The 20,601-nt window shown below is 42.9% G+C and overlaps 1 protein-coding gene across 3 annotated transcripts; it reads right to left on the bottom strand.

The window, feature by feature from the left end:
* Window positions 1-898: 898 nt before the first annotated feature.
* Window positions 899-19,777, bottom strand: LOC143284834 (uncharacterized). 3 transcript variants are annotated; one of them, XM_076591895.1, is made up of 7 exons: window positions 19,629-19,777; window positions 16,105-16,355; window positions 15,216-15,434; window positions 14,171-14,284; window positions 11,000-11,071; window positions 8,794-8,871; window positions 899-6,456 (listed from the first exon to the last, which is right to left on the bottom strand). In XM_076591895.1, exons 2-7 carry the CDS (start codon window positions 16,280-16,282, stop codon window positions 2,777-2,779), a joined length of 4,341 nt encoding a protein of 1,446 aa, XP_076448010.1. In that variant the 5' UTR covers window positions 16,283-16,355; window positions 19,629-19,777; the 3' UTR covers window positions 899-2,776. The 3 variants fall into 3 exon arrangements, with proteins under 3 accessions (XP_076448010.1, XP_076448011.1, XP_076448012.1); XM_076591896.1 differs by having other exon boundaries at window positions 16,105-16,274; window positions 19,629-19,773; XM_076591897.1 differs by having other exon boundaries at window positions 16,105-16,271; window positions 19,629-19,743.
* Between the last annotated feature and the right edge of the window lie 824 nt (window positions 19,778-20,601).

The raw sequence follows: 20,601 nt of genomic DNA, 5'->3' as shown, positions 1-20,601 counted from the left end.
GCTACACCACATCTGCCAAGCAGATGCCTGACCAGCAGCGTAACCCAATGCGCTTGGTCAGGCCTTGAGAAAAATAAATAAATAAATAAATAAATTTTTAAAAGTCAATGGCAACACATGTACATAAAATGTTCACTATATAACCCATTATGCTGAAACCTAAAAAAACAACAACAAATATTCAGTTAACATACATCTTTATCAATCACAGTATGGTCTTTTAGAGAAGTTATAAACACACAACTATGGCAGCACATATGTGCACTGACTGCTCTAAAACAAAACACACAAGCACCAGCACGCTTCATCAGGCCAGAGACGCTTAATTAACACAAACCACCACTGAGCCTTCATGTGGAGAAAAAAGTTCAGCTCCACAGCTTCGACATGAGACAAGAACATGCCACTGAACCTATCTCTGTATCACACCCAAAACATCAATCAAGAGGCATTCACTTACCAACACATTAATTTAACTTTACCACTCATGGACAGAAAATCATGCCCACGCTGGAAGCACCATCAGTTCTGCTTCACTGATCACTTACGGACCATTAAAAAAAAGTGTCAAACACGAATAAAGTTTATATATTTTAACTCTCTCCATACGAACGGCGAAAGAGAAGACGTTAACAGCGTTTCACCCCAATTACCACCATCAAAATATTGCAAGCGGAAGGTTTTTATACTGAAGAGGTGAATGTTGACAAAAAATACCACAATTCTGACGACGGAAGCTAAAAGTTGGGTCATTCAGACACCCACTGGACATCCGAGGGGTCTGTGTAGAGGAGAAGAGAGGACTGGCCGTACTGAGTGAGTTAAAACAACTCAAAACTGTGACTACTGGAAAAACAAATAAAACTGCACGCAGGAAAAAAAACAACAAAAAAACCATGGGTGGCACTGTAGTGTAGCGACGCGCTCTCCCTGGGAAGAGCGGCCCGAATTTCACAAGAGTCCTCTCAGTACATAGGAAACCACACTAGCAAGCACATCGATGTGTTTCTGCTGCCCATGCCAGTGTTAAACACCAAAACCAACGCTCACATACTGATGCAAAAGACAACATTGGACACACTCATTTCTCTCTTTCAATGGCATGGAAATTAGCATTCATGCAGTAATTAAAAAAAAAAAACAAACACACAAACTGTAATGCACTCTCTGGGTGAGTCTTGTTGATGTGTTCACATGTGTATGTACATGTGTGTGTGTGTGTGTGTGTGTGTGTGTGTGTGTGTGTGTGTGTGTATATGCACAACCTTGTGCGTTCACAAACACATCCACAACAATCGTACACTAAAATCAAGGCAACCATGCAATACAGATCAAAAAGTGTTGATCACTAATATTGGCAGAAGGGATCTTTCATAGATTCCCCATGTGTTGTGGGCTACATGCTAATTTACTATCACACGAAACAAATGTTAATTTTTTTTCTTCACAAGTTCAAATGAGTTCAACCTTTTCTTGCCTTGTGTGTAGCTCTGTCTTCAATTGATTGTTTACAAGAAAACGTCATCATCAATTTGTTTTGATAAACATTTCGTTTCAGAACAGCAGAGAGAAGAACAACACAGGCTATCTTCGTTATTTCCCTGCCAGAAATTTTGAGCCTCCGCCCTCCCCCAAAATGTAATGCACTGTGTACAGTGAGAAATGATGACATGACACTTCAGTGCCAGCATGACAGGACCCAATGTCTCTCTGACACTGCACACAGGACTCTGCTGTGTCAAGTGGTGCTTCCTTGACTTTTGTTTTTCGCATTTTCTGTGGCTCCACCTTGCAAAGAGATGTGTAACAGTTTTAACATGGCTGCTGTGGCTTGTGGAATGCAATGGAGTTTCACCTTGTGCCGACAAACAGTTCAAATCTGCCCCATGTTGAATCAGCGCCTTCGCCATTCCACTGTCACCGTCCTCGTACAGAAAGTATGATTATCAGTCGTGTTCAACTGTGACCATCAGAACAGCAGAGGAGGTAACTGCTGTCCCGATTATCTGGACTAGAATTTGATTACAGTGGAGGGTGTCTTGCCCAAGTTACATTCCCACTCTCTCGGCCAAGAGGGTTTTACGACAATCAATGTTGGGATGGTTCCCAAAGGCCAACTAGTCCACAAGGCTGCAGCACTAAAAGCCAGTGCAATTTTGCCTCCTAGTTTGAGCGTCCTAGTCCTTCACAAAATACTAAGCTGTAAATGAAAGTAAAGCAATGTTAACACACATTGTGCTGGTCTGTCCAATAATTCAGATGTTCTTTCTGTTGGTTAACCGCTGAGAAGATACCTGACCGCAAAATGCAAGCCGGTTAACTGACAAACCGTCTCTGCACTGAGAGAGACATGGTGTTGGTGTTGCATCATGGGGGGGCACACAAGGAAGGTGTCCCTTGCTGCATGTGGAATGGAGAGCACCTTCCTCATCTTGTTTCTGTCTGAGCACCCTTCGCTGACGGTCACCTGGTAACATCCTCACGGCCAGACTCACACGACGGCGTGGTGCCTTTGTCCGTTTGTGAGTGAATGTTGGCGCCTTTTGACAAATATCTGACCCACTCCTTTATCTCCGCTCTCACAAGCAAAATGCAGAGGTGTGTTATTGTCCTCACTTCTCAACGAGTAGCTCAGCCTATTCTATGACCTGAATGGACCAGTTTCAGAGGTGTGTGACTGTCCTCACTGTGACTATCCACATCAGCTCCTTTCTCAACCAGCTGCTTGCACAACCACCTCCCTGTGACCCTGAAAGTATGCAGCATGCCGTGGTGTCTAACTGTGCCCACCATAACGACTCACACCAGCCCCCTTCTGTTGGAGCAGCTGAACGATCTCTGCGTGACCTTCCCTACAGGCAAGGAGCAGTGGTGTTTCGTTGAACTTGTTGTGAATGTTCGTGTCAGCTCCTTTGACTATGAACAGTTCAGCAATTTCCTTGTGACCTTCCCGACAGGCAAGGTGCAGTGGTGTGTTATTGTTATTATCACGACTGTTCATATCAGCTCCATTCTTAATGACTAGCTCAGCGATCTCCTTGTGACCTCCCCGACAGGTAAGATACAGTGGTGTTTCATTGTACTTGTTAGGACTGTTCACATCAGCACCCTTCTCAATGACTAGCACAGCAACCTCCTTGTGACCTTTCCTACAGGCAAGATGCAGGGGTGTGTTATTGTACCTATCATGACTATTCACATCAGCCCCTTTATCAATGACCATTTCAGCAACCTCCGTGTGACCTTCCTGACAAGCAACATGTAGCGGTGTGAAACTACACTCACCATGACAGTTCACGTCAGCCCCTTTCTCGATGACCAGCTCGGCAGTCTCCTTGTGACCTTTCTGACAAGCAAAATGCAGTGGTGTGTCATTGTCCTCATTATGACTGTTCACATTGGCCCCTTTCTTAATGACCAGATCAGCAACTTCCTTGTGACCTTCCAAACAGGCAAGATGCAGTGGTGTGTAACTGTACTCACTAAGACTATTCACCTCAGCCCCTTTCTCAATGACTAACTTGGCGATATTCTTGTGACCTGTATAACAGGCAAGATGCAGTGGTGTCAGACTGTACTGACCATGACTATTCACATCAGCGCTCTTCTGTAAAAGCACCTCACCAATCTCCCTATGACCTCCAGAACAGGCATGATGCAATGGTGTGAAACAGTATTTATTACCACTATTCACATCAGCCCCTTTCTCTACAAGTAGCACAGCAGTCTCCTTGTGACCTGCACGACAGGCAATGTGCAATGGTGTGTTATTGGTCTTAATAGCATTACTGTTGATATCAGCCCCTCTGTTGATGACCAGCTCAGCAACCTCCTTATGACCTTCCCGACAAGCAAGATACAGTGGTGTGACACTGTGCTCACTGTGACTGTTCACGTCAGCCCCTTGCTCAACAAGCAACACAGCAATCTGTTTGTAGCCCTTCAGACAGGCAAGATGCAGTGGTGTGACGCCATGCTCATCCTTTGCTTCCACACTGGCACCGGCATCTATCAACATGACTGCTGTATCACAATGCCCTGCCCTGAGAGACAAATGCAAAGGTGTCTCTTTCATCAGGGTTTTTGGATCCACGACTGGCCTTTGTCTCAGCAGAAGCTTGACCACCTCCTGCTGACCATGCAAAGAGGCAACATGAAGAGCATCCCTTCCACTGTGGTCAGCAGCGTTGATCCTACACTGGAACTGCAGTAAAGTTTCTGTGACAGGAACATGGCCAAACTGGCAAGCAAAAAATAATGACGAATGACCCAGATTGTCAACGTCATCCTTATTTGCGCCCTTTAGCAGCAGATTCTTCACGACAATGGCATGACCACAGAATGACGCCAGATGTAATGGAGTCATCCCATCCTTATCCCTGGCATTGATGTCGCTCTTGTTCTGCAGAAGCACATCAACTATCTGCTCATGACCTGCTTCAGATGCCAAGTGAAGAGCAGTTTGTTGTCTGAGGTCAACAGCAGCCACATCAGCCATCTTGTCAATGAGTAGCTGGAGAATTTCTTTGTGACCCTCAGAAGCAGCAACATGAAGTGGTGTGTAACCCTGATGGTTGTACGCTTTGGTGTTGGCTTTCCCATCCAGTAAAGCCGCAGCCACATTTGTGTGTCCATGGAAGCAAGCTTCGTGCAAAGCTGTGTTGCCTTTGTCATTCTGAAGGTCCACTTTCGCTCCACAAGCTAACAGACACCAAACTGCCATAATGTAACCGGTTCTACTTGCCAGGTGGAGGGGTGAATCTCTGGTTCGGTTAACTATGTTTATGTCAACTGGTGACACAAACTTGTCAACAAAAAGCTGGAATCTTTCTAGATCTTGAATGGCTTCAACCCTGGTTGCAACAGTCGGAAACATCATTGTATTCAGGGCACCAGACTGACCAGACTGACATGCTACATGCAAAGGTGTATTCATTTTCCGGTCAAAAAGCATGACATTGGCACCATTCTTCACAAGAGCTTTGACACTATCCACGCTGCCAGTAATGCAAGCATGATGAAGTGAAGATTGTCCTTCGTTGTCACTTTTGTTAACTTGTGCTCCTGAATCCAACAAGGCACTGACCACATCCCCATGCTGTTTCATGCAGCCTCTGTGCAGAGGAGTGCAGCCATGTTGGTCTGTGGCATCAACAACAGCTCCAGCTTTGATCAAGGTCTTCAACACATCCAAGTGCCTGTTCTCTGCTGCCAAATGTAGCGGTGTGGATGTACTCTGGTCAACAGCATCTAGTGTGGCCCCTTTGTGTATCAGCAGCTCCACTGTACTCACATGCCCACAGGAGGCTGCGATGTGCAGAGGTGTTGTCTCTGAGGTCTTGGTGCGGAGATTCACGTCACCATCGTCACGCAGCAAAACATCCACTGCGTTGCAGTGGCCCCCACTGCTGGCAGAGTGCAGAGGAGCAAATCCTTCCTTGTCAAAGGTCATCACGTCACACCTACGATGTAATAGTTTTTCAGCAATCTCGGCATGGCCTTCAGAACAGCAGAAGTGGAGTGGAGTACGCTGCTGGCGGTCACTGACGTTCACACTGGCATTGCGCTGGAAAAGAAGATCAACAATTCCTCCCTGGTTCTCCCTGCAGGCCAGATGTAGAACTGTCCTCCCTTCACTGTCCTCCGAGTCAACATCAGCTCCCTGGTTCAAGAGTGCTTCCATGACCTTAGTGTGACCTAACACAGCTGTTTTATGCAACATACCATCGACATCCAGCTTTCCACCGTCAGTGTACTGATCCAGCATGCTGACATTTATGTCAAGCAGTACACAGACAATCTCCACATGCTGCTGTCTGCATGCTACCTGAAGAGGAGTCTGACCAATGTTGTCTGATGCGGACACAGAGTCTTTCTGCATGAGTCGCTTCACAGCAGATACATCCCCGACATAGCATGCAAGATGCAAGTCCGAAGGGGCTTCACTGGAATAATCAGACAACATATGACCAGGTTCTCTGCGGGGCTGAGATGGCTCTTTGTTGCAGTCAGTCTCTGATTCTTTTTCATCAATGGACAAAGTACCAAGCAGATGACAGAAGTCGCTGTGTTTCAGTTCCTCTAGGACGTGCATTGAAAGAGATATGAGCAAAGGGCACTGACACTGCAAGAGATACTCAGGTAAAGTGGGCAAGACTTTTGACCAAGAGGTTGCCTTGATTTTGTCTACGGTATTTTCACCCAGGATATCTTCCAGTAATATGATGTGACGATTTACTCGCTCTTTTATTTTCTCCCAGTCCTCAGCATCGTTTATGATGAGTGGCTTGTAGCCTTGCCTGCTATAGTGGGTTAACAGTGAGCGACTCAACCTTGACCTCTTATGTCTGTCTGACCTTGCAATTATGAGTGACCCTTCTCTTTCCATTGTACGTACAGTCAGCTGTTCAGGCTCCACACCGGACTCTTCAAACAGCACTTGTTGAACGTTCTTTTCTGGAAGGAGAACAGCAATTGGAGCATGTCAAGACGCCGATTTCAATGGAATGCTTTATTTATTCTAATATACATGTACACACATTCGCATATATTTTTCACTCTTCTTGCCCCCCTTTCTCCCCTCTCCCAACATAACCCCCCTCACCCACCCCCCAAAAAAAGAGACTTTATCTGTAAATTTCTTGTCTGGGGCTTGGTTCATCACTTTTCGCTTCTGTGGCCTGCTGGAACAGACGTAAATGAAGTCAGTCTCCAATAAGGTGGGTGGAATTTGTCAATCTGCATGTCTGAAACAGGAAAACTGCGGGAAAAAGTGGAGGAGAAGAAGGTGACAAAGTCCAGTCACTGCAGACACTGCTAGAAGGCACTTGATGTTGGGGTCTGTGTGTGTCCAGAACCAGGTTTTTTGGGTTTTTGTTTTTTTGTGTTTTTTGTGTTTGTTTGTTGTTGTTGTTTGTTTGTTTGTTTTTGGGGGGGGTGTTGTTGCTGTTGTTGTGGGGTTGTTGGTTTATTTGGTTGTGGGTTTTTGTTGTTGTTGTTTTTTGGAGGGGGGGTTGCTGTTTTCTTGTTTTTTCTGCAACACTGTAATATTTTTTTTCTCCTTCTGTTGTGAACATATTATCTAGTATTTCCGAGCCAGTCTAGTTCCAAGACTGGAGATGTTCATGTTTGTAAGCGAATACCATTCAAAAACAGTCTGATATGTGTTTCCTTTATATTTTTTTAAATTATTTATCAATTAAAACAATAAGAACTGGTTTACAGTCTCAGTGGGCTTCCATGCCATAGTGATGCTGGAAATATGCAGAAAATATACTGTTTTCCCCCTAAATAACAAGTGGAAACATCCAGACATACTGTTCAGTTAGTTCCATTTCCCCATGTTCATGCATATGTAGGGACATAAAAACTGTTCTAAGGGGTTGAATTTTGAGGCCAGAGCAACGATCTGGCGCAGGGATCAATGGGTTAAACATATTCTAAATTATTTAGGGTTGTTAATTTCTCATTCGCACAGCACATTTACACTGCCAGGTTATGTGTTGTCAGGAGATGATAATCTTGCATGCCAGATAACGTTGTGCTCATTGTCAAGTGTTCGAAACAGCAACTTGTTTTTAGCTGTTTTCTTTACGGCTGTGGATGGAAAGCACAGACTGGCCAGTTGCTGTGGCTACTTGTATTATTTTTCTGAGACCCTTTATGTGAAGTACTGGAGGGGGTCTAGGCATAGACAAGGAAAAGCTACACCCAATCCCGCCCCCGCCCCCACCCCATCCCCCCCATGTCCTTGTTTTTTGACACATCCCAATTTGTTTATTACTAGACGGGCGCAATAGCCGAGTGGTTAAAGGGTTGGACTGTCAATCTGAGGGTCCCGGGTTCGAATCACGGTGACGTCGCCTGGTGGGTAGAGGGTGGAGATTTTTACGATCTCCCAGGTCAACATATGTGCAGACCTGCTAGTGCCTGAACCCCCTTCGTGTGTATATGCAAGCAGAAGATCAAATACGCACGTTAAACATCCTGTAATCCATGTCAGCGTTCGGTGGGTTATGGAAACAAGAACATACCCAGCATGCACACCCCCGAAAACGGAGTATGGCTGCCTACATGGCGGGGTAAAAATGGTCATACACGTAAAAGCCCACTCGTGTGCATACGAGTGAACGCAGAAGAAAAAGAAGTTTATTATTCCATTCTGGATCCGAAAACTTTCTAGAAGATGTTGGTGTTGTGACAGGCAGGTTATCATTCAGAGCATGTTCTGGCGTTTTGTGAGTGTACTTTTGTTTTTACATGCCAACTTCTTCTTCGGTCATGGGCTGCAACTCCCACGTTCACTCGCATATGCATGAGTGGGTTTTTACGTGTATGACCGTTTTTACCCTGCCGTGCAGGCAGCCATACTCCATTTCCAGGGGTGTGCATGCTGGGTATGTTCTTGTTTCTATAACCCACCAAACACTGACATGGATTATGGAATCTTTAATGTGCGTATTTGATCTTCTGCTTACGCATACACATGAAGGGGGTTCAGACATAACCAGATCTGCACATATGTTGACCTGGGAGATCAGAAAAATCTCCACCCTTTACCCACCAGGTGCCGTTACCAAGATTCGAACCTGGGACCCTCAGACTGAAAGTCCAACGCTTTAACCACTCGACTATTGCGCCTGTCCATGCCAACAGATTTTCCTGACTGCAACGGCAAGTTAAATACAACTTTCAGGGTTGACCCACGAAGGTAAAAGTGTCGACTTCTGGCAGTCTTCTAGAACATACAGTAACTTGCAGCAACAGAGAGCACAAACACGGAACAAAACTCACCCATGATCTGAATGTAGTCGTGATCAGTCTTGGACACCAAGAAGAAAAAAGGAAGGTTTTTCAACTCTGGTTTCAGCTCTGAAAAACAAAACAACACTTGCGATTCATGTGGGATAGTTTCATCTTTTATCGTAGACAAGAATTTTTTTTGGTAAGAGCTGACTAGTCTACAAGTAAAAATGCAAAGAGAGAGAGACTGAGATGTGTACCATACCATGTCAACATTGTGTGACTCACAAACTCAAAACAATGATACAAGCTCGACTAAAACAACATTCAAAAGACCAATTCATTCAGTTTCAGTTTCCTTAGGAGGCGTCACTGCGTTCGTACAAATCCATATACGCTACACCACATCTGCTAAGCAGATGGCTGACCAGCAGCATAACCCAACGCGCTTTGTCAGGCCTTGAGTGCATGCATATATATTTGTGTACCTGTCAGAGTGGTTTTCTTCGACAGAATTTTGCCAGAAGACAACACCATCATTGCTGTGGGGGTTTTTTTTCAATGTGGAAAGCACAGGACCTTGGTTTATCGTCTCATCCCATTGACTAGACGCTCAGTTCAATTTTCCAGTCAAACTTGGGAGATTCAAGATTCAAGATTCAAATGGTTCAAATGGTTTAATGACTTAAGCAACATGCTCATTTTCACCAAGTGGAAAACACGCTCCCCCCCTCTCCCACCCCTTCGAACGTTCCCTCCCTCCTACACTTTTCACAACATTCTTTTGCTTTTCATAAGGAATACAAAACAATATCTAACGGTATGTATACATACAATCTTCGTAGACTACTGCTGAGGTTGATATTTAAGTAACCCGAGGCCATTGACCCAATTACGTAGTCACAGAGAGAGAGGGAGAGAGAGAGAGAGAGAGAGAATATTCAAATAACATTTGTCAATTTAACTATCTTCACAATCGATTAACATACATTTCCGTCAACGAATCAATTAAACAGTGGCAACATAAATCGAATGGCGTTTTGCATGCTAACTTGGGAGAAAGGGCGAGAGCAGGATTCGAACCCAGACCCTCACGGAGTCTGAACTGGCAGATGAGCGTCTTAACCATTCGGCCACTTTCCTCCTCATGTGTCACTCAGTCCAGGTAAAATTCAAATCAAGTTGAAAATTTTGTATTTGTATTTGTATTTCTTTTTATCACAACAGATTTCTCTGTGTGAAATTCGGGCTGCTCTCCCCAGGGAGAGCGTGTCGCTACACTACATCACCACCCTTTTTTTTTTTTTCCTGCGTGCAGTTTGATTTGTTTTTTTCCAATTGAAGTGGATTTTTCTATAGAATTTTGCCAGTAACAACCCTTTTGTTGCCGTGTGTTCTTTTATGTGCGCCAAGTGCATGCTGCACACGGGACCTCGGTTTATCGTCTCATCCGAATGACTAGCTTCCAGACCACCACTCAAGGTCTAGTAGAGGGGGAGAAAATATCTGCGGCCGAGCCGTGATTCGAACCAGCACGCTCAGATTCTCTCGCTTCCTATGCGGACGCGTTACCTCTAGACCATCACTCCACTTACTGAAAATAGCGTAAAATGATCACCTCACACACATGTGAAAGGAGGTGGGGGTGGGGACCTCCCAGACCAAGACCTTCAAGGAGTTAGCTGTGTAACTTGTGAGCCTGACATGCAGATGCCAGCAGTCTGGGAGTGATGGCCTAGTGCTAACACATCCACATAAGAAGCGAGAGAATCTGAGCCAACTGGTTCGAATCCCATAGTCGCCAGTATTTTCTCCCCCCCCTCCACCAGACCTTGAGTGGTGGTCTGGATGCTAGTCATTCAGATGAGACGATAAACCAAAGTCCCATGTGCAGCATGCACTTAGCGCATGTAAAAGAACCCACGGCGACAAAAGGGTTGTCCCTGGCAAAATTCTGTTGACAAATCCACTTCGATAGGAAAACAAATATAAAAAAAAAAATAGCAGGCAGACAATTTTTTTTTCACAGTGGATGGCGCTCTCAGTGTAGAGATGCTTCCTCCCTGGGGGAGAGCAGTCCGAATTTCACACAGAAAAATCTGTTGTGACAAAAATAGTAATACAATACAATACAAAAATTGTTTGAGCCTGACGTGCAGTCTATCTAAAGATGTTTGCCCAGATTGTTCAGGTCTTAACAGCTGTCTCCAATATCTGCACAGCGCACTATTGGGGAGTGGGGCGGGGGGGGTTCTACCTTTCAAGAAGAAGGATTCGGTCACATCAGGTATACGCCTCTTTTGGGAAGACTGTAACTGCCCCAGAATGTCTGAAAAAGACGATTCAAAATGTTTCAAATGCACGTGTCTATTCACCCATCTATATCATCAATCATCATCATCATCACCACCACTCATTAACTCTCTCAAACATTACTTCTCTTTTTTTTACATTTCACTGTGCAGCAGCAGCAGCAACAACAACAATCAAAACCAAAAACAGAAAAGAAAAAAAAAAGAAAGAAATCAACACAAAAGCAATTATGTTTGGACGTTAAACATTGTTTCCTGAACAAGTCTTTTTTTTCTTCTTTTTTTATCCTTGAACCTTTCCATTATCCTGAAAAACAAAACACTGATTACACAATAAACTCAAAAGAAGGAATGTTTCGTGGTTCAATAACCATAATTACCTTCACTGAAAATTTACAGTGGACCTGCTTCGTGTTACTGCCTTTATTTATTTATTTAAAAAAAAAAAAAATCTTGACATCTTGTTTCTGTTCGACATGTATTAAAGTCATTAATATGAACTGAAAGAGGTTTCCAGAAGAGAAAAAAAAAAACCCTGCAGTGTTTGGCTCTGTAATTCTTTTCTTTTATATATATATATAAAAGTTCGAACTTTGATGAAAGTGGGTAACAGCAAATTTTCAATATCAACTCTCGGAATCCAAAACAGGTTGCATGCAAGTGTTACAGAAAGTATCCAATAAACAAATCCACATGAACTTTACAAAACAAACAAGTCGAGTTCCAACAAAAGTTTCCCATTAACCCCTAGGCTGCCTGCATGACGAGATAACTCGTCATGGCAAGCATGTATGCTTCGCTGCCTGCATGACGAGATAACTCGTCATCGAAATATTCTGACTTTTCCCTGGTTTGCATTCACTTCATTGGCAAAAATAGTGGTAGCTTTAGCCTGGGGAATCTCTCTAGATTCTATTCATAGCTAGAAACCCCATCTACGTCATGAAGCAGTCCTTTATTTGAACGTTTTGGTTGGGTCACTGTCCAAGTGTTTGCCTGACTTCTCTCCTCGCTCGCTCAACAAAATGTCGGACTGACGCCGTGCTCAAGACATGCGATCGTGACGAACTGAATCAACCAAGATTTCTTTCTTTAGCTGATGCTCAGAAGGAATTGAAGCGTAAATTTGAAGAAGATAGTGATGAACATTTATAGGACGATCTGATAGAAAATAAAGGGAGTAATCAAGAGAGTGGCCAAGATGCGACTGTCAGTGAGTGATGCTGGCTGTACAGATGTTAGCAGACGACAGATGACCAAATTAGCAGCAGAGCGATATTCTTGGCACGCAGCCAACGCGGTCTGATGAGAACTGAATCAAGTGACCGTGTGAGAGGGGTGAGGAGGAAGGGGGTGCAGACTGAGGGGGCGTGGCCTCACATCCATCGCATCACTTGGAGAAGTCACAATGTATTGTGTATCTATCTCTTAAATATATATATATATATATATATATATATATATATATATTGTGGTTGTTCTAGTATGATTTTGTGTTTGCAGATATCCATTTGTCCAGAAAATATTATGTTTTTGTGCAAATTACCTGACTAATGTTTGTAATGAACAAAATGAAAATGTGACAAAAAACAAAACACTGATTTCAAAACAACAGCATGTCACTAAAAATATATAAAATGGGAAAACAGCGTGTGTTTTGTATTCTTTATTCATTTACCTTTCAGAAAATATATACTTTTATGGGTCTTTCTCCAATAACAAAGAGCACAGAATTTTTTGAAAATTTATACCCGTTTTTTGTGAAAAAACCCTGGCAAATAGATTTCACTTAAATCTTATTTTCCTGGCAGCGAAAGGGTTAAACAGAACAACAAAGAGACACAGAACAAGAACACTACTTCCCAGTTTCATACTTTCACCCAGTGACAGTGTCGTGGAACGGACAGACAAACTTTAAAAAAAGAAAAGAAAAAAAAAGAAGCTAATGTAATAGCATTTATTTTTGTGGCACTTGGAATGAATGTGTGGTTGAGATTGCGCGTGTGTTTTGTTGCTTGTGATGCTAGGGGGAAGCAATTGCGTGTTGGTGCTTGTGATGCTAGGGGAAGCAATTGCGAGTTGGTGCTTGTGATGCTAGGGGAAGCAATTGCGTGTTGGTGCTTGTGATGCTAGGGGAAGCAATTGCGTGTTGGTGCTTGTGATGCTAGGGGAAGCAATTGCGTGTTGGTGCTTGTGATGCTAGGGGAAGCAATTGCGTGTTGGTGCTTGTGATGCTAGGGGGAAGCAATTGCGTGTTGGTGCTTGTGATGCTAGGGGAAGCAATTGCGAGTTGGTGCTTGTGATGCTAGGGGAAGCAATTGCGTGTTTCTTATGAATATGATTTTCATCGCTCCTCACTGTCAGTGAGTACAGTTCTGGATAGCTTAGCTGATCCCGTCACAGCAACTGTACGCCAGAGCGTGAGAATCGGCTGGACTGGACGGGTCGTAGTGTTTCGATGTTTGGCCTGTTGTCACACTGATGAGAGGCTCGCGCATTGTCGCGCATTGTCGTGCATTGACGTGCATTGTCGTGCATTGACGAGATCAGAATAGAGAAACTCTGTAAAACGACCTTGTGTGAGGTGTTCATTCCCTTTTCCTCCCCCTCTTGTTCTTCCTTACCCTCTTGTGGAAAACGCTGTATCGAAGATAGAACCCACCCCGAACAACTACAACACTAATTTTAAGTAAAACAATGCAAAATGGGGGTTTAAAAAAAAAAGAAAGAAGAAAAAGTGGATTATACTTTCAAAGCCAACAAATTTCCTTCAAAGACTGTAAAAAGGATCTGATAGCCAGTGAGAATTACTGGAACAATTTGTACAAGAGACAATCTCAGTGCTAATCCCAAAGTTTGAAAATACTGATACACTGATGGGTAGGTTCCTACAGGCTGGTGTCATAGCTATTCTCCAGATGTTTCTGTGTGAAATGGGTGCATGCACGTGTATGCATGTGCGTGTGTGTGTGTGTGTGTGTGTGCGCATGTGTGTGGCATGTGCACAAATACCTGAATCTAATAAAATTTTAAAAAACACAAAAAAACAAAAAAAACCCACCTGAATCTAATCAAAAAAAAAAAAAAAAAAGAATTTTGCAGGCACATATACTTACCTCTGACCTCCGTGTCAGTGATAGGTTCTTTCAGGAGTTGAGCAATATGTTCCTGACTGGATGCTACAAGGCACTGTACAAATTTCTCCCATAATCCATAATCTCCCATGTCACCTGAAAACAACATTTCATTAGAAATAACACACACACACACACACACACACACACACACACACACATATATATATATATGTGTGTGTGTGTGTGTGTACAGCATGCATGCTCAACAGACATACAAAATATTGGTAAATTCAAAGCATTTGGTGACTGTTCAAGTTAAGTAATGTCAGGTTTCATCTGGGCCAATCACTACTGGCTAAAATATAAAAACAGAAGTTTCAGTATTCTAAATAATTATTGTTACTGTCAGATCAGAGGTGCCCCTCAGCTACTAGATCACCATGCAACCCAGTACTACCTGCCACATGTGTCGTGTAAACCCACCAAGAGAACGTCTGAGAAGGCTGAGGGAAAAGGTGAGTTTTGAGACGAGATTTAAAAGATGCGAGGGAATCAGAATGACGGAGGTTATCAGGGAGCTTGTTCCATGTCTTTGGCGATTGAAAAGAAAACGATCTGTGTCCATAGGTCTTACTTCTGACGTGAGGTATCCTGAGAAGTTGAGTATCAGAGGAAGAACGGAGATGGCGAGACGGGGTATAGATATGAAAGAGTTCAGAAAGATACTGTGTTGTGTCTGCTCTTAAAATTTGACATCAATACGATCATAATGATGTAAGGAACCAGATCCCAGTGCTCTCGATAGAAAAGTGCTCTTCAGATTATCTATCCAAAACTACAGTTATACTACAAAATACGCACTGACAACGATGACAATGTAATCTTAAAAGTATAATATTGTGCAGACAAGACTTGAATGAGATGTACCTAAACTTCCCATAAAACAAAAAAAAAATTCTGGTGACATACTGAATCACTTTTTGTTTGACCACACAAACACACACACACACACACACACACACACACACACACACACACACACACACACACACATACACACACAAAGACAAACCAAACAAAATACCTTTTTCAATCAAACACTCCAACAGCCTGTCAACTTGAGCTCGCCTCGTCCTGTTCTCCCTCCCCCTCTCTATGAAATCCTTGTCGTCAATGGTGATGACTGAGGCTGAGATCAGGTGATCCAGGACATCAGTGGGCATTACGTATTCCATCAACTTTTGATAATTCCGGATCACTAGGGCTTTGATCTTTTCCCAGTTCTGTGCAGTAGCTTGCTTATCTGTAACAACAGAACAGGAGTAAATGTAAAGGAGACAAACAATGTCAAGATATCACACATTTTCTATGAATATTTTCAAAACAAGTAACCAATATACAAAATTTAGATCATTTCGTCTTGATTGAAGTATGTGAACAAACTGAATCTCCTTAGTAAGCCATTCAACTGTTCAACAGTGGGTGTGTGTGTGTGTGTGTGTGTGTGTGTGTGTGTGTGTGTGTGTGTGTGTGTGTGTGCAGTTCTGTGTATACATGGAACATGCACATTGTTGTGTGTGTGTGTGTGCGTGTGTGTGCGCACTGTACTGTACTGTGATGCAATATGTGCATGCATGCAAACATAAGCACACTTTCACTTTAGCAGTTTCTCCTCAATTTGAAGCACCAGCAGTACATATGGCATAATACATCAGCACAGCTTTTCTTTGCCTCTTTTAATTCAAAAATACACTGTTCACATTATACTTTTTCCTTTTCTTTTTCCAGTACCACTGTTGTTCATGGCTGTTTCAGCATGCACCTGGTGAATGTCGGTGCACACGACAGGATCTCAAATTTGACACATTCCTTCTCTTAACATTACAAAGCCTTGATAAACATTTTAACAGCATTTCAATCTGACAAAAATGATGTGCCTGTATATGAAAAAGTCAGTTCGCTGATATCCTCACCTTGCAAACTCTTAGAATCGGGGTCTGGACCCTCGCCGACACCATGACGCTCGTGACCCAGAGAACTGTCTGGGTCACTATCACGGTCTCCTTCACTTTCTTCTGGTGCAAGTGGTGCAAGTGGTGCAAGTGGTGTGCGTGGCCCTACACCTTCCATGCTTGTGGGGCTGCTGAACATTGACGATTAATGATCATGATCATAATGATGGCAGGATCAGCATCTTGGTCTGTCCACTCTTCAGCAGTAGAGGCTGAAATGGAATTATATCCACATCTGCACTTGCTTTCTTGATTGACTGAATGTGTGTGTGTGTGTGTGTGTGTGTGTGTGTGTGTGTGTGTGTGTGTGTGTGTGTGTGTGTACATATCCATGCTTTACAAAGCTTTGCAAATTCATTTCATAATGGAGGCAGATTGTTGATTTACATATGTACCTACAATGATTGTATACAAAATTATACAGTTATATATGACAAAATTAGATCCCACAGTTGCCATAACTATGAACTTCCTGCAAATGATTCCAAATGCTCTCCAAATGACAGAGACAAAGCACAGAAAACACTGATTGTGGTCTATTTTCATCAGCCACAATTCTCATAGATGGTAACATATGAATAAAAGAATCACCCCTATTTGTGGGCCCAATCTTTCTGTCACTAATGAGGTATTCTTTGATGAAATGTACATAAAAAGTTGTGTGATTTAAAAAAAAAAAAAAAAGGTCGTCTGCTATGAGTGATCACCTTTTACACAGAGCAAAGGACAGATCCTGTCTAATCACAACTTTGCTGGTCTCTGCGCTTGGAACAGATCAGTACCTTGATCTAGATACTAACCTTGGTAACTATTTTCTTTTCTTTGATACATGAGTAGTTAACTGACTACAGTGGTGAAAGTATAAAGCTAGTTTTGGGACATGTGTTGAGAGCTGACACATGCAGAAACACATGGGTGGGCTATTTGAAAGCGTCAGTATAAATCATAAGACAATTTCAGCATTTCCAGATGAAATCATTCATTTCAAGGACGCTCATTTTGTGGAATGCAAGAAGCCAGTTCAACGATAATAATAATAATAATAATAATACACATTTGTATAGCACCATTGCTCTAAAAGTTCAGGGCGCTGAAAGTAAAAGTTACAAATCACATGAACCACTCATGGCCACTCTCTCTCTCTCCCCTCACTCCCTTCCCCACTCTCCCTCCCCTCTTTCATTCCTCAAACATTCAGAGTGACCTGGCAGGCATAGGGTGGTGTTGGAAAAGTAGGAAACTAACAGTGCCTTCAGGCAGATTCTAAACAGATTAGTTTTTAGTGAAGAGCGAAAAGCAGAGATGGAGTGGGACAAACGGATATGATGTGGAAGATTGCTCCAGATATGAGGAGCTGTAATGAGGAAAGAGTGTTCACCAATGTTCTTATATTGACATGAGGACTTTTCATAAGGTACCCATCAATGGAAGAGCTGAAAGTTCTTAAGGGAGTAAAAGCACAAATGAGGTCAAGACAGAATGCAGCTGAATGTTATTACTTTTCATTTTAAAAAAGAAATGGTTTTGCAAATCAGGTGCCCAGCTTATTTCTGAAAGAGAATGCTCTTGGAAAGAAAAGAGGTGAGTGTCATGAAGGCATCAAAAGCATGCCAAAAAGAGGATGTGGGGGGAGGAGGTAGATGATGAGGAAATGGAGAGAGGCTGGGTGTTCAGGACTTAGCACACTTACTGTGTTCCAAAATGTGTTTTGTCTTGATGGTCCTGACTGAAATTTTTTGGTTCATTTACAAACACCGTGGGCACCAGAACTTCATTTGGTGATTTGTTTTTTTCTTGCTTGCTTGTATCATATATTTTGTCTTAATTTTTTTTTTCTGAAATGTAAAATTGCATCTATAGCAAAATATACTTTGTTGTTCAACAAACTCATAACCATGATTACTTTTTTTTTTCTTTCTTTTTTTTTTCTTTTTTTTTTGTATGCTTTTAATAGTTTTTTGTGACAAAACTGGCTCCCTGTCATCTTTCTATCGTCTGCGATGCCTGTTGGGAGGGTATGGGTAATTGCGTTCATTGCGAACGATTCGTATACCGCCCCACTTCGAAGCGTTCTCAACGGTTGCATTTCACAATTTAACGCCTGCTTCGACCATTTCCTAATACCTTAATCATATCACATCATATCATATCAAGGCGTGCAGGCCTGACGAGGCCTTTTGCCCGCTTGATGTGGGGAAGAAAAAGAGAGTCCCCACATATGTCTGATGCATTTTTCAACATTGAGTGCGCAATGCGCAATTAATGAATATCTATTTCAAAGAACCAGTCAAACATCAGGTACTTCTGGCTATTTCCGCGCTATATCTTCTCTTCGCGCACCACTGCCGACCAAGGTATCGAACGTTCTCTCAAAATCCTGAAATCAAGGGAAGCAAGTTGTAGGACTTGAACTTTGACACAGTTTAACTGTGTTAAAGTTCAAGTCCTACAACTTGCTTCCCTTGATTTCAGGATTTTATTTGATCGGATATGTTGAATGCGCATTACCGGTGCTGGGAGAATTTAAGAAAGCATATTGGTGACAGATCAGAACGCAAGTTTTAACAGTAATCTGCAAAATATTGTCGTTTGCAATTAGACCTGAGTCTATTTCAGAACGATGCTGTACAGTTTCTGAGCACTTTCAAACAACTGTGTTTGTGTGCTATGTGGGGTGTGTGTGTTCAAACGTCTGTTTGTGTGTTTGTGCGCATGCGTGATCAAAACCAACACTACAACAGTCTAGTGGGATGTCCCAATAATATGTTATGTCTAATGAGTTAAAGACCTGCTTCTGTTTTGTTTTTTTTTCATTGTCTACATGTACCCAAAGCCATCGTTCGCAATCACATTTGCCCGTTCGCATTTACCCTCAAGCACCCAAACGTTGAAAAGAATGAGCAGACGAACTTTTCCTGGTGCAACCAATCAGAGAAAGCCTTCAAAAGCAAAAGAACCACGTTTGACTGTCATCAGAAAGACATATTATCTTTGCAGTACATACGTTGAACTGGTCGCTTCAACTGGATCGTTCACAAATACCCATATCTACCCTATACATATAGGGTATAGTCGCATTCCTTTCTAAGGGGTCCTGCCTGGAAAAAATACGTGGATTACATAATTCAAGATGGTGGCCAGTGAAAACTTATTTTTATTTCCTGGTTGCAGGCATAAGCTATGTATAGTCTTCGTTATATATACTAAATGTATGGTGTTTTCGTGAAAGAAACTTGACTGCACTGAAAATCACACCTGTAGGTAACTCTTAAACGGTAATGTCGCACTTTAAACTGAGAAATGCCCTGTCTGCTCTACCAACTGCAATAAACCGGACACACTGGCAGTCCAGTCCATCGCCCAGTTAAAGCCCCGTTTTGTCACCAAGTCATGTCACCCGAATTTGACGTGACATGCATTGACCGAGTGTGATCAGTATCTTTCAGTCAGGATCGAACGTCAGGAAAAAATGTTTAATTTCTTACCTTCCAACTTCACCAGCTGAAATCGACTCAAATCATTGCAAATCAACTTGGCCCGCCAAACAAGTGCTGTATCGTGACTGAGAGTTTTGTCTCGCGGTTCAGGGGTCATCGCACAACCACTTGTGGATCAGGTCACATGATTAAAAAAAAAAAAAAAAAAAAAAAAGGCTTTGTATTGAATACGGATCGAGTCACTTGCACGGCACTGCCAGTAACAGGCTGCCTTCTGGATAAACTTGAAGCTAACTGACAGCTGCCTACAGTATGCCGGGCGCTCGTCATTCTTTTCCGGTGTCATTCAGGTCAGGCCTGGTTTCAGTCACACACATACACTCGTGTAACACTGATTTTACGTATATAATTATCACCTTGACTTTGACCTTGACGTTGTAGATGTTTGAGGCCCTGAGTGATGCAGGGCCACTGAGTTCATCTTTCCAATGTTCACGTACATTTAAGTGACATGCGTGGCACTGGTATGTGTCGGGCAAATACTAAGATATAAAAATAGTCAGGACTGACAAGTTGGAGTGTAGACACTCGCTAAATCTTTCCAAGTGAGCCGCGTCGAGTCCGGCTGCCTTTGAAACAGTTCATGGATGGCCGCGCTCTGACCACGAACTCTGGGAGCGGCGGGTCATTCCACATGTTGACCACCCGCTGAGAGAAAGTTCCGCTGCGAACATCCAATCTGCAGTACTGTTGTTTGTTGATCCTGAGACTGTTCCCTCTTGTTGCACGGTCACTAATGATTTCAAACTTCGGCCGATCAGAATCGTAGATCCCGTGTATGTATTTGTACACCGGATCACTGATCATATCGCCTCTGTTTCTGCGATGCTCAAGAGTATGTAGTCCCAGGATCGCCAGCCCCTCAGGGTACGGCTTGTCTCTCAGTGAGAGTAACAGGCTCGTCGTTGCACGGTCCTCCACTTCACTACAGAGGGTTTTGTGGTGCGGCTGCCACACAGAG

The sequence above is a fragment of the Babylonia areolata genome, chromosome 8 (genome assembly GCF_041734735.1).
Source record: "Babylonia areolata isolate BAREFJ2019XMU chromosome 8, ASM4173473v1, whole genome shotgun sequence".
In the NCBI taxonomy this organism is placed as follows: domain Eukaryota; kingdom Metazoa; phylum Mollusca; class Gastropoda; order Neogastropoda; family Buccinidae; genus Babylonia; species Babylonia areolata.
Note: the sequence above shows the minus strand (reverse complement) of the source record. Positions and strands in the feature narration are given on the sequence as shown.